At 39.7% G+C, this 13494-nt stretch overlaps 1 protein-coding gene across 3 annotated transcripts in view; it reads right to left on the bottom strand.

The window, feature by feature from the left end:
• Positions 1-2038: 2038 nt before the first annotated feature.
• The window catches only part of rhbdl3 (rhomboid, veinlet-like 3 (Drosophila)), a 49864-nt gene continuing 38408 nt past the window's right edge, over positions 2039-13494 (bottom strand). For 2 of the 3 annotated variants that reach the window (XM_029502804.1, XM_029502812.1), the window contains 4 exons: positions 11780-11892; positions 4224-4324; positions 3528-3588; positions 3036-3307 (listed from right to left, as the gene is read on the bottom strand). In XM_029502804.1, coding sequence (XP_029358664.1) covers positions 3036-3307; positions 3528-3588; positions 4224-4324; positions 11780-11892 — 547 coding nt within the window. Of the gene's footprint in view, positions 3308-3527; positions 3589-4223; positions 4325-11779; positions 11893-13494 lie in introns of all 3 variants that reach the window. The other variant, XM_029502795.1, reaches the window with a different exon arrangement.

Below are 13494 nucleotides of genomic sequence, written 5' to 3'. Positions count from 1 at the left end.
ATAATAATACTTTTTCTTACTGGGATATTGCTGTTCCTAATCAGATGCAATTATAAAACCCTTTAACGCAACATATTTATTTGATGCCTTTAGGACTAAGTTTCGTATAATACTTCAGTAGGATTATCCAAAAACATTTTAAATGCAAAGTTAAATGCTTATAACTGTCTAAATTGGCGGTATTGCTTCTTTAACTTAAGTAAAAGATCTCATCACCATATGAAATGAAGTATGTTCTTCTTAGAAACACTGGTAATAATTATCCACTTAATACTAACTCTTAGCTTTAGTCTCTGTACTTGTGCATAACAAAAAAGGTGTGAAATGCATATTAAAACAGGAGCAACTTGTAACAAGTGCTGCTCTTGACAAGCAGCATAAACGGAGACACTAAATGTTTTCAGATAGATTTTCCCTCCTTCCCTCCTTCGTCTCATGTTTCATCTTCCTCACCAAGGTGAATGATTACCTCTGAAACTGGCGATTTGAAGCTGCTTACCTTGGTTCCCTCATGAATTTTTCATTGTCCACCTTTAAAACTGCTACTCTCCATATGGTTTCAACGGCTAGACAGGGAAGACATTCAGTGGCAGCTTAAGCGGCCCTTACTCTGAATGAATTATGGCTGATCCTTGTGTTCACACAATGCTCACACATTTCATTGATCACTTTGACATGTGCTTTTTTTCACAAAGACTCTTAGAACCGGCTCTCTACTCTTGGGCTCTGAGCTCTCTTAACACTGGGGTGAAGTTAATCTGGTTTCAAGGCTGCAGATACATTTAAATTTCTTTGTACAATGGGTGGTAATTTTTGTCCAAGGATATCAAATAAAGCTGGACTTTGTGTGTGTGACTTGATCACAATACGTTAATGTGGCAGGATTACTTGGTTTCAGCTACTGAAAACCTTCAGTAAGATACAGAGAGACATGCATGTATGTACCTACTAATGACAAACAAACTTAACACACTTCCATTTCCCTCTCTCTCTCAATTTTCCTGTTTGTTAAACAGCTAAATCATGACTATTATCAGCAAACACAAGACAGTCAGATTCAGTAAAACCCTGGTGAAACAGACACGTTTGCATATTTGCTTTCTGTATAAAACTGTTTAATGTAGTCGAGTATGTGCATATCAAATCTACAAAATATGAACAATTTTAAAATATTGTCAGTGATTTGTCCCCTCACTCAATTTTGTATCATAGCCCTTTTTATATACAACCCCAGACTACTGTTACAACCAATTTGTTTAAATAGGATGCAAACTGGATATAGCTAATATAACACAATGCAGACCAACCAATATATACAAATTACTAACATCAGGTAAAATTAAATCAACAGCAAATGCATGTTAAAATATTAATCTATATTTAATTACATTATAATAATGCTTGTGCGAAGCAGTTACCAGTGGCGCATGAGGTTAAAATACAGTACATGTGAGACTTAGAGCTTCGGGCTGAGTTCTTTTTCTAACCCTGTTCAATCAATTATCAATTGAAGTTGTGACAGCAGCTAATTAGAGAGCATTGATTTGCTTTTCCTCCCCTATGCCTCCTGAACTGAGAGTGAAAATACCCCCTGCAAATGTAGCCGAGGTCAGACATGTGTCCTCTTCTGTTTGGTCATGAGAAAAATAATTAGATTTATTCACAACAGCCCTGTTTGCTCCTTGTTAAATGTTTTCTTTAATTTTTTCTCACTTTCCTTCCATCACATCTTTACCGATAAATAAATAAACCTTTTACTTTTTCTAACATAAAAAAAAAAATGCTTCAAATGCCTGCAGGGAAAAGAAAATGACAAGTGACTGCACTTTTGGGCAATTCAAATGTTATTGGTGAGAAAGTTTTTAGAGATCATGAAAAATTTCTGTTACATTCGACTGACTCTTTACACACAAAATTAGATAAAATTTTTCTTACACAAAAGCAATAAATGTCTGGGAATGTGCTCTTCCCTTGGTGCTTATAGCAATATTTTGGCATCATTTTTCAAAGCTTAGAGTCTGAATGGCACTTCTACTGCTTTTTTTTTTTTTTTTTTTTTTTTAACCTGTACATACAATAGTACAATTGTCTCACTCTCAGACACACACACACACACACACACACACACACACACACACGCGCACACACACATGCACACACAAATGTCAAAGACAAAAGTTTGAGGTTCAAATAGCGCTGAACACAAATTAATCCTTCCCTGGGGAAGGGCCGAACGCTGAAGGCAACACTGAAGAGCAACACTTTCCTTCAAAGGTAAATTCATGTTTGAAGGTTGCTGTAGCCTATATATTCTATGCTCCCTCTGTACTTTGAAACTTGAGGACCTTAGCTACCCTGCTAATTAGTTTTATGTGTACCACTCATGTAATGTTTGTAATTTAGACAAAACACTAACAAAACCAAAATTTTCCTGTGACCTTATTCACATCCTCAAGGACCCAGGCAGATAACAGTTTTTTAAGAAGCCATTTTGTCTGAAAACAGTTTATACTGCAAGACTTTACTGCTGTCGCCCTATAACAGAGGCAACTGTGCAGAAATACTTTCACAGGCTGATGTCTCCATGAGTAGGCACCATTGGATTGAGGAGGAAGAGGCAGAGAAAGTTAAGCCATGTGCACAGAACTGTTCCTATAACTGATCCCATTGTGTTATTTCTCATTTGTCAAAACAGTCTTATCAACAAAATTCCCAGAAGCATCCAATATGTGAAGACATGGAGCAGGTGGAGGTTAACTTGCGTATAAGGAGGATATATGGGAAGGCTTGATCAGAAAGGAAGCAGGAGGGTTGAAATATGACTGATGCGACCAACAAAGAGGGCTTCTGCAATCAGTTATCTGTTATGCGTAAGAGAACTGGATGTAATAGTAGCACGGCTGTTAAGACTACTCTGATCACCATGATGAAGCTCATAATATGAGAGCTGAAGTGACTCATTCCAAGTGAAATCAGGAATCTACTACTGGGGAAATAAAAGGGATACAGTATCTTTAATGTTTTTAATAGACGAGTCAAGGTGGTGGAGGCAGCCTCACGTCAAGCAGGCTGTAGGCAAAAATATTCCAGAAGACAGCGCAAAGCACAAACAAGGTGTAGACGAAGAAAAAGATCCAAAATAGGGACTGCTCCTGGAGTCGTTGCTCATAATTCTGCAGTACCACCACGCCCAGCGTCAAACCCACCATCACCCCTCCCAGATGAGCCACAAAGCTGGGGTTGGGGCATGGAGGAAAGGCTGGAGGGTAGAACCGCAACCACACTGCCCGACCAAACTCCACACTCACTGTGAGCAGAAAAAAAGAGAGATACACACTTTTTTTGTGAGCATATATTAGACACACAAATCAAAATGAAATAATCCTCTATAGAAAACTGCATCAACTCACCAAACAAATACACTGTTTACCCCTTTTTCAAATAACAGTTGCAAAGAAAAACCCTCCACAGTACATGACTGTGTAGATATTGTGAAAGGACACTGAGGCCTATTTATCTAGACTTACTGCACACCAGAGCCATGGCCATCCGGAATAACTTAAACTGACACTTCATTCCTGACCAGTTCTACAGAAAAAGGGAGAAAGAGAGAGAGAGAGAGGACAGAAAATGTATGAGGACATTTCCAAATTATGATCAGAAAGGTAGAATAAACTCTGTGATAAGGTCAAGTCTTCCTTATATACGCACACATGCTGACATGACAGAAGATCTCACCTTCTGTGTGTGTCAATTCACATTTTGAAATCCCCATAGAGTTTCTGACCCCTAGTCTGTACTTGTGTTAGATAATATGATTTCAGCTTAAAGGAGGACGACAAACTCCTCTATCTTGACCCCCAAACATTTCTGACTCAATGCGATCCTTTTTCACATAATAAAGGTTCACCTTGAGTGCTGTTGGTCAAATGAGTATATGGTGACTCACAGAGGAAGAGCAGTCCAAAGAGAGCAGGTGCAGAAGTTGATGGACAGCAGAGAGCACTCAGAGGGAATTTCCTCCCATGCTATCACATAAATATGTGCAAAAGCTCACACATCTTTGAGGAGTGACTGGTGGAGATGGTGAGGAATGTATGGCATCTATAGATAAAGCACCTGCTGGGCCCCCAAACAGACTGCTCTGATGATGTGGCAGTGCTCTGCTCTCTGCCAACTGATGTGATAATCATTCATTCACGCACACACACACACACACTTACCATCACAACATTAGCCAAGTGTGCTGACACCAGGGCATACACTCCCCCAGACGACCCGACTACTGGAGCTGTCATATCAGTGACAGACACTGCCAGAGACCCTGTGGTGATGAGAAAGGTCACAGCTCAGAAAACCTACTTTTGGTTTTTATTCATAAACAAATGAGGACATTCATGTATTTTTCGCGAAATGAAGAATTAAAGAAATATAATCCCTCAATTTGAAATACGTAATGGTACCCAGCATGGTTTTGAAAAAACCAAAAAAAAAAAAAAAACTACTGCCAAAATGCATCCCGAACCATAATTTCAACCAACAGATGGTACCAGTGTTGAACTAAATCAGAAATGTTGGAAGGAGTAGGATTTGATATTCAAGAGGAGAACAATGAAAGCTCTTTCAAAAGGTCAAGAATTAACTTCCAAAGCCAGCTAAAGCAAAAGGGCCCTTCAACTTGGAATTACTTGATTTATTTGGCCACTTGGTGGCAGAAAATTTATGACCACAATACTGCCAACAATACTAACACTGAAAAAAACATTTGCCTATGTATACATTAAACAAATGGAAAGCAATATTAGTATCCTTTCACTATAATACAAAACTCCTGAAGCTTATATCTGACTTGTTAGCCACGAAAGGCACTGCTGTGTTCCCAACTGACCTTTTCCATCTGTGGATTGGTGTTGAGCAATTGGCCCACAGTGAAAACAGCTATGTGGCTCCTGCTGAAAATAACGCATTGAGTGCTGATAATGATCCTTACAATGGAGATGCTGTAGAGATCTTTGGAGCATAAGAAGTACGGAGTCAGGAAAAAATTCTCAGTGAATTTATATATTTATTGTATGAGCTATTCCCATTTGTTGATCCTTAATAGAAACTTTAGAGTGCTGAGAAAAGATTAACATTTGCCAAGACCGAGGCATGGCAAGGTCTTGTGGTATGATGTCCTATTTTATTTGTTTTAACTATTTTATGCACCCTATGATCCTAATGTTTTCTCAAGTTACTAAACATCTATTCTGTATGGCATAAAGCTGGCTTTGCGTCTCACTAGTTTATATGGGTGTGTTGGGTGTGAATAGACGTTCATGAATAGGGGCTCGCTCAGACTGTTCCAGTGCTCATTGAGATTTTTTTTGTAAAACAAATGCATTCATACAAACTTGGCTGCTGCCTACAGGGATCCGCTTTAGCACTTCCTTTGAATGCACAAAAGATCCCATCAAGCATTGAAAGATCTACAGAACAAATTTGTTTTCACTGTCGTCTTTGCACAGCATAAAAGAAAAAAGATGCTAGAGAAATCTCTATTAGAACTTTTGAATTATCCAAATATAAACTCTGTCCTCTTTATGCAACTCATTTTTTTTTTTCTTCTGCTCATCATATTTCTCCTTCTCCCTCTCCTTGTGTATAGACTCCATCCACTCTTCTTTCTTCTTGGTATATGTTTTTATATGTCTTTCCCCTCACACTGACCCGTCAGAATTATTGGTCCTTAGAATAATAGCTTTCTTCTTTGCATCTACATTCATCTGATTTCTACTGTCAACCTCTGAGATATAAATATGCTTAATTAATATAACTAATAAGTATATATATATACATTGTATATATATATACATATATAAGTATATATGTATATACATTGTCATTTCCATATGTGCTAGATATACATGACATACAGTATGTCCTCCTCTGTCGCCTGCAATCCATTGGCATCACCGACTCCACACTCTCCTGGTTTACTGCCTACCTGTGTGACAGATTCCACTACATCTCCATCAATAATCATAAATCCCACACCTCCCCAGTATCACAAGGGGTCCCTCAAGGCTTGGTGCTTGGTCCCACTCTTTTCATCCTGGACATGCTCCCGCTTGGTAACGTCACCCGCTGCCATGGTCTACGTTTCCACTGCTATGCTGACAATATACCGCTGTACAACTCTTCCAAAGCCATCACTCCCACCACTCTCTCCACCCTCACCAACTGTCTCACCAACATAAGAACCTGAATGAACAACACCTTCCTCAAACTGAATGGCAATCAAACGGAAATCATCATCTTTGGCCCAAAATCCCTCTTCCCTTTCTCCCAATACTTCAAACTCACGATCACCCAGTCAATCCTTCTCCCCAGCACGAGACCTCTGCATCATCATGGACACTACCCTCTCCTTCAAATCACACATCAACCACGTCACCATACATCTTTCTTCCACTTCCGTAACATTGCACACCTCCGCCCCACCTTTTCCCCCTCAGCTGCTGAAACACTCATCCACGCTTTCATCATCTCCAGACTAGACTACTGCAATAGCATCTTTCATGGCCTCCCTTCTACTGTCCAAAAACTACAATAGTTTCAGAACTCAGCTGCCCGGTTGCTCACCCCCTCCCACTCCAGAGAACACATCACTCACATCCTCCATCACCTTCGCTGGTTCCCCATACGGCAAGTCATCAACTTCAAGATCCTCCTCATCACCTACAAATCTTTGAAAAATCTCGCCCCCTTACATCTCACTGATCTCCTCTATCGCCACTCCACTCTGCTGACACCAGCCTTCTCACCCCCATCACTAAGACCAAGTACTGCACCTTGGGGGACAGAGCCTTTGCCTTTGTGAACACCAACACACTTAAAACACATTTAAAAGCCAACTGAGATCCCACCTCTTCAAGACCACCTACGACACATGACCGTCCTCCTACCTCCTATGCCCCTTCTCCTGATGTGTATTATGTATTCCTTTTTTGTGTGTGTGTCCCTATGTAAAGTGCCTTTGTGCATAATGAAAAGCGCTATATAAATTAAATTTTTTATTATTATTATTATTATTATCAGTTGTAGTATATGCATTTGGTAACATGATTGTGTGTGAGTTCAAGTTAACTGGCTGACAAAACTCAAGGTCATTCTTGCAGCACTTTTGCAGCATGAAATGCTCTTCATCTGTCAACCCCAGAAGAAGCATCTGGTTTCGCTTCTCTTTTTGACCCCCAAAATCCCTTTAGAAAATGTAAAATGTAGATTTTTGTTTGGAATTTTTGTTTTATGATGAAGTCAATAGGAAAACTGAACTATATGCTATAATTGTTTCACCTTCTTCAAATGGCTTTAAAAAAAAAAGCCCCATATGCCATCTCAGTCTAGCACCTATGTTTGTGGTGAAACACCAAGATAAGCTTATGATCAAATTTCCTATTTGTCATCAACCTGTGCAGCTGGGGGCGCAAGTGAGAATTCTGAATGATTGATGAATGACGAATGATTGTTTTACTGAGACCTTGATCACCACTAAAACAACTTGCCCATCGTCTGAATTTTGCAGTAAACTAGGAGCAAGGATTTTCATAGCAGATAAGCAAAAATTGTTAGCAAAATAAATGTGCCCACTGAGAAATATATATTTGAGCCTTAGTGATTTCTAGTTAAATGGCACCTTGCTAACCCATGCCCCAAAACAGCTGTATAATAAGTCAAATATAGGCTAAAGACATATTTATCCATGTAAATGTGTACATAAATGCAATTGTGTAGTTTGAATGATGCTTCGCTGACGTTTACCTCTCTTTTCTCCAGCTAGGTTAAGACTTTTTCTTTCTGCCTCAACCTCTACCTCTTAAACGCATGCAAATATTAGAGTACATTACACTTTAGTCAGACTGTTTATAATAACAGAAAGGGCTCTGAAGTCCTAGGAATCAAATCATTGCGAGGAGGGATGACAGGATGAGCCATGGCATCTCAATCACTGTTCTACTCATGGGAATGGGCTCAAAATGAGAATGTGACAACAGGCTTATTACCCACAAAGACAGCATACTGATGTGCATAAAATAACTTACTGCATGGGGGAGGGGGGGTTGGGGGCAGCAATGAAAGGAATTTTCATAATAGTAAGGGTTAAGTAAATGGGACGTAAACAATAGCATCCCTGGTCTGCAAGCACCAACGATCATTTGCACATTTAGAGAGAAAGGGAGAGAAGGTGCCAATGACTTCTTTAATTATTGTTATTATTTTGGGGTTTAGATGTGTTTTTTTTTTTCCCCCAATTAGTAAGTGGAACAGAGTCCAACTGTAAACAGGTAGAGAGAGCGGAATGACCTGGAACATAGGTCCCGGGCTGGATTGAACCCAGGATGCTGTGATAACGTGTCATAGACACAAACCCCTCAAGCACCTGCGTAGCCTATGCCACTGATTTTAGATGGGGAATGATAATACATGCTGAATGGACCTGGAATTCAGTGGTGTAAACAGGAAATTAGTTTTGTCAGCGACACATTTCTGGCTCTGCAGGACTAATTCTAGTAAAGTTAGCTGCAAAAATAAATAAAATTGTACACGTAATTCAATCTCCTTCCATCTTGCTCCACAGACGATGACCAAAAAAGGCATAGTTGAAAGCAAGCATCAAGAAAGGAGGGAAAATAGGAGTAATGTATAAAGTGATTTATTTATAGTTGTCAATTTTATCACCACTTTATCTGTTTGATAAACCTTCGAAGTTCTAATGAATAAGCCCTCCTGAATTTCAAATCAATGCAATTTCAAAAGAGTATGTGATTGAAAATGGAATGAAAGGACATTTTTAAAGCTAGAACTGACATTTAGCACCAAACAGGAGTTTCTATTTTTCCTGATGCATGGCCTTCTCTGCTGTGTGTACCATAATGACAGCACAGCAAGGTGGTGTAATAACAGCATTTGACTCCCCAGGTCATTAAACACCGGAGAGTTATCTAAGCTGCTTGGTGATAATGCACACAAAGACACACTTGCCAATGCTCATGAATACAGTTCTCCTCTTTGGTTAACAAAATATCAGTTACAAAAACAATCTCGCACATTAAAAATGTTAATTATGTAAAACAGGAACGCAATTAATCTCAAGAGTGACAGCGAGACAGAAACACCGAAACACTTGACCTAAGGCACATCCACCTCTGTAGATCCTACACTGAGGAAGTGTGTCTCCGCAGGGTGACTGCCATCCCTGTAATTAAGTTGGTTTAATAACATTATTATAGCATTGTGGTTGTTTGTGCACACAAAGACACACAGACAAGGACACAGTTTCTCATAGTCCCTCGCAGATCCCAGGAGACCTGCACTTTTCAGACATTTCATGTATCTTCTCTGATCCTCTAAGCTAACCAGGGAAATTATAGAGCACATCGTTGATCATAAAATTAACTGTTTCAATGCATTTTCAGCTGACTTCATTTACAAAGTCATTAATATAGTGTTTTATGTACATGTCAGACAGAAGATGTGTGTTAGACAGAAGGCAGAAAAGGCACACTGTTCCCCTTCGTCCCACCCCTGACATTGCCCCGTCTGTGTAGGGAGATGTGTGAACCTCTCTCTAACTCTGTTGTTCATTTAATTTTCCATAGTCTGTTTTGTTGTTTGATTGTGTGTTGTTGTGGACTTGTTCTTGTTCTGCTGCAGCATCTGTTTTATGCTCCTGGTGCAGGTAGAGCCTGTTTGATTTGTCTTAGCATGCAAGTCTTTTGTATCCATTTCAGTGCTCCATGTGTGTAGCCTAGAGGGTCGCTGACCTCTCTTTGTCTCATTACTCGCACCCTGAACTCTATCTCAACCTCTGTATGTGCCAGCTGAGTCCCCCTCTTTCCACCATTTCCTGTTCTGTTTCTTCATTTAGTCGGAGTCTAAGTCATAATGGAGCAAATGCCACAGTGTTGTTTATATTGTCTACTTTACCTCCTGCTTACCCAGAATGCTCAGGGATTAAGCCAACCGGCTGAAATGCCATTAAAAAAAATTTACTTCATGTTATCTGTTATTAGAAATAATTCTTTCCCGTTTACATTTTAATTTATGTAAAACTATAAAATTTATTTAAAGGTTTGTACACACATAAAAGTGAAATATTGACTTATCAAACCGGGCAGCATGGCGGCATAGAGATTAGCGCTGTTGCCCCACAACTAGAAAGTTGTGTGTTCAGTTCGGCCTGAGACCTTTCTGTGTGGAGTTTGCATGTTCTCCCCGTGCCTGTGTGGGTTTCCTCCAGGTGCTCTGGTTTGTTCCTCCCACCATCCAAAGACATCATGTTTGGGTTAACTGGTGATTCTAAATTGGCCATGCTCTGTCTGTCTCTGTATGCTGGCCCTGCCATGGACTGGAAGTGGAAGATGAATGAATGAACAAACTTATCAAGTCGATCCGCTCGTCGCTAAAATGGAAATATTCAGAGAACTATAACTTTGGATCATGATTAGTTATCACACAAAGCCCAGTCAGACACAACAAACATAACAGCCAACACAACTAGAATGGTTACCCTTGTCCACTACTGATCGATATCTAATTAAAAGTGAGAGCGCACATATGTTTGTGTGTGTGTGTGGCAGTTAGGCTGTATGTACACAAAAATGTGAGTGTGATTTATGGTGCATTTCCTCTTTGTTTCACAGCAAGGTTGATGCTACAGGCCACATCTGGTCTCCTCCAGCTTTTTTGCACTGACCCATGCTCCTCAAACACACATACACACACAGATGGAGACTCAGATATAGACAGACCAACGGCACACTTTTTTATGAATGATTAATTAAAATCATAATGGCTATAATGTCCCTTGCCTTTTTGTAGAAACACACACACTGCAATTTCTGCCACAAGGTTTTAATCTACAAAAAAAGAGCACCTACAATAACACTGCTCTGAAAAAGTAAATCCAGTTATCTTTTAGCTGGAACTATCACCCCTGGCCACAAAAAATAAAAAACTTTATATGTTTGGTTTGCGGAGGTCTCTATTGTGGGGTGATGACTTTGTTAGTGTGTACTTAAAAATAGATCACGCACACAGAAATGCAGGTTTACTGTTTCTGCTGAACAGAAACTGAAATTGCACCAGTTCCTAATCTTGACAAGGAAGTTCTAAGAGAGCAGTGACATTTTGTTATAAGTTGTGTGTCTGAATTCTCTTTCTCATTTGCAGTTGCTCGCTTGGTTTCTCCTCTCCTCCCCATTTCTCATATCCATGCTCAGCTCTCTAAAATATCTCAAGCTTATTAACATTTGCACGTGTGTGTGTATGAATGTCGTCATTTGTGTCTGTTTGTGTTATGCTAACTAAGGGGGAAAGTTTCAGACTAGGCGAGTTGATTGGAGACAGCCTGTCCAACTGGGTTAGGTCAAGTTCAGAGTAATGGCTAGGCAAGTAAGTAAGTATTTTGGAAATTTATCTGAGTCCAGAAGTGTCCTCCTCAGACTGAACTCCATTTGAGACGACTCCCTTTGCTGTGTGCTCGTGTATATGACCATTTGAGGATGTTGGTGTTTAATGGGGATTTGAAAACCCTCTGCACCGTGCCTGACAGAAATGCAACAGCATCTGTCCTGAATACACACGATTGCACACACAGACACATTCAAATTTTCTCATTGATGAACAAATAAGACAATATACCTGGCTGGGAGGGAAATTCTTGTAATGATGGACAAGGGCTGTATTTTTATGCGCGTGTGTGCATTTCTTTGTGTGTATAAGACCAGATGCTCACCTGCCAGCACACCACACACGTAGACCAGGCCAATCCTCAGGGCTCCATGGACCATTTCTAGAGGAACTCCCACCAACAGCTGCATGGCCATGTTCAGGCTTAAGTGTTCAATGCTGCAAAACAAATGTGTGCGTGCACACACACACACACACACACACACACACACACACACACACACACACACACATACACACATTATCATCAAAAGTAGTTAAAAGAACATATTCATGTGGTGGCAGAGAGGGGTCAGAGGAATTTATTAGGGCAAATAAAATCAAAACTATCTACATGGATAGATACTCTGGATACTTCTGAGTCTTGTATTTTGGAAATATTTGCTCTCATTTTGTTTTAGCAAGGATTTGCAATAATGAAGTGTCACTGATAAGTTCACAGGATTACAACATTTGTGCAAGTGCATGTTTGTCCAACTACTGAGTATAATATGTCAGAAAAAGTAATTAAGTATATTCCTAAAAATAATAGTTGGTCATTTGGCACCACATACAATATTTAATTAGATCTTGTGCGAACATGGATTCAAGAGATAATTTATTTTCCTTCCAAAAATTTTTTTTAAATGTGGAAAAAGGGTTCAATAATGCTATACTCTATAAACAGTGCTATACCTCCTGTGGCTGTAATGTGATTGAAAGGAAACACAAAACTCTGGAGCCATACAATGACAAAACAGAAAAAAGTGACATTTATGTGAAAACGCAGCAAATGTTTTTTTCTACAAAGAGGAATACAAGATATCGCGATAAAACAATACAAGCTATGCACATACATGGCCAGAAATAAAGAAAGAGTGATTGTTATAACAAAAGAAAGGGAAGAGAAAAAAAAAAGTTAACTATAATTCCTTTTTGTAGAAATGGAGTGACAGAGCAAACTTTAAGACAACTGTCATTGTGCCTCAGATTTATTTAATGCCATTTTCTGCACCAAAATTACAAAATTACACTGAAGTACTCAGAGCAATCACTGGATGTAAGAGTCTGGGTTTTTGTTTTAACACACCATCACCTGCCCATTCTTTCAGAGATCTTATAATTATGCTTGCCCACACATGCACGCACACACACGCACAGACATACATATGCACTAAACATCTGCTCCATGAAAACACCCCACTGTGTGGCCATCAACAGATAATCATCAACACACACCAGTGTCCTCAAACATCATATATAAGCACACACACAGGCACAGGCACAGGCGCACACACACACACACACACACACACACAAACACAAACACAAATCACATCCTGCACACACATAAAATGTACTCACAACAGTCATGGCACACTAAGAAAGATAAAAGCCATGTCTGTTGGCTGCAAATTTACCCAAATCCCCTCCTGGCTTGTGTGTCAGTGTGATGACTATAAGCAAGGGATAGCTTGGTCACACACACATGCACACACACAAAGACACAAACGCACACTCCCTCTGCCCTTCATTACTAGAAAGCCCTTCCAGCTAAACCCCAGTCAGCAGCTCAGACAAACTTGGGTGTCACATCAGAATCCGAAATAACAGCAACTGGTATAATCAAACTTCTGTTTTTCTTTCTCAGTCTTTGTCAACGTTTCTCACTCGGCTTAATCACTTTCTTCCTCATATTCTCTGACGTATACCATCATTTCTGTTTGGCTGAACAAGAGCTGGCAGAAAGAAAAAGAGAGAATGAGAAAGACAGTATGAATA

Source organism: Echeneis naucrates, chromosome 1, assembly GCF_900963305.1.
Source record: "Echeneis naucrates chromosome 1, fEcheNa1.1, whole genome shotgun sequence".
In the NCBI taxonomy this organism is placed as follows: domain Eukaryota; kingdom Metazoa; phylum Chordata; class Actinopteri; order Carangiformes; family Echeneidae; genus Echeneis; species Echeneis naucrates.
This window is presented reverse-complemented; position numbering and strand designations above follow the sequence as displayed.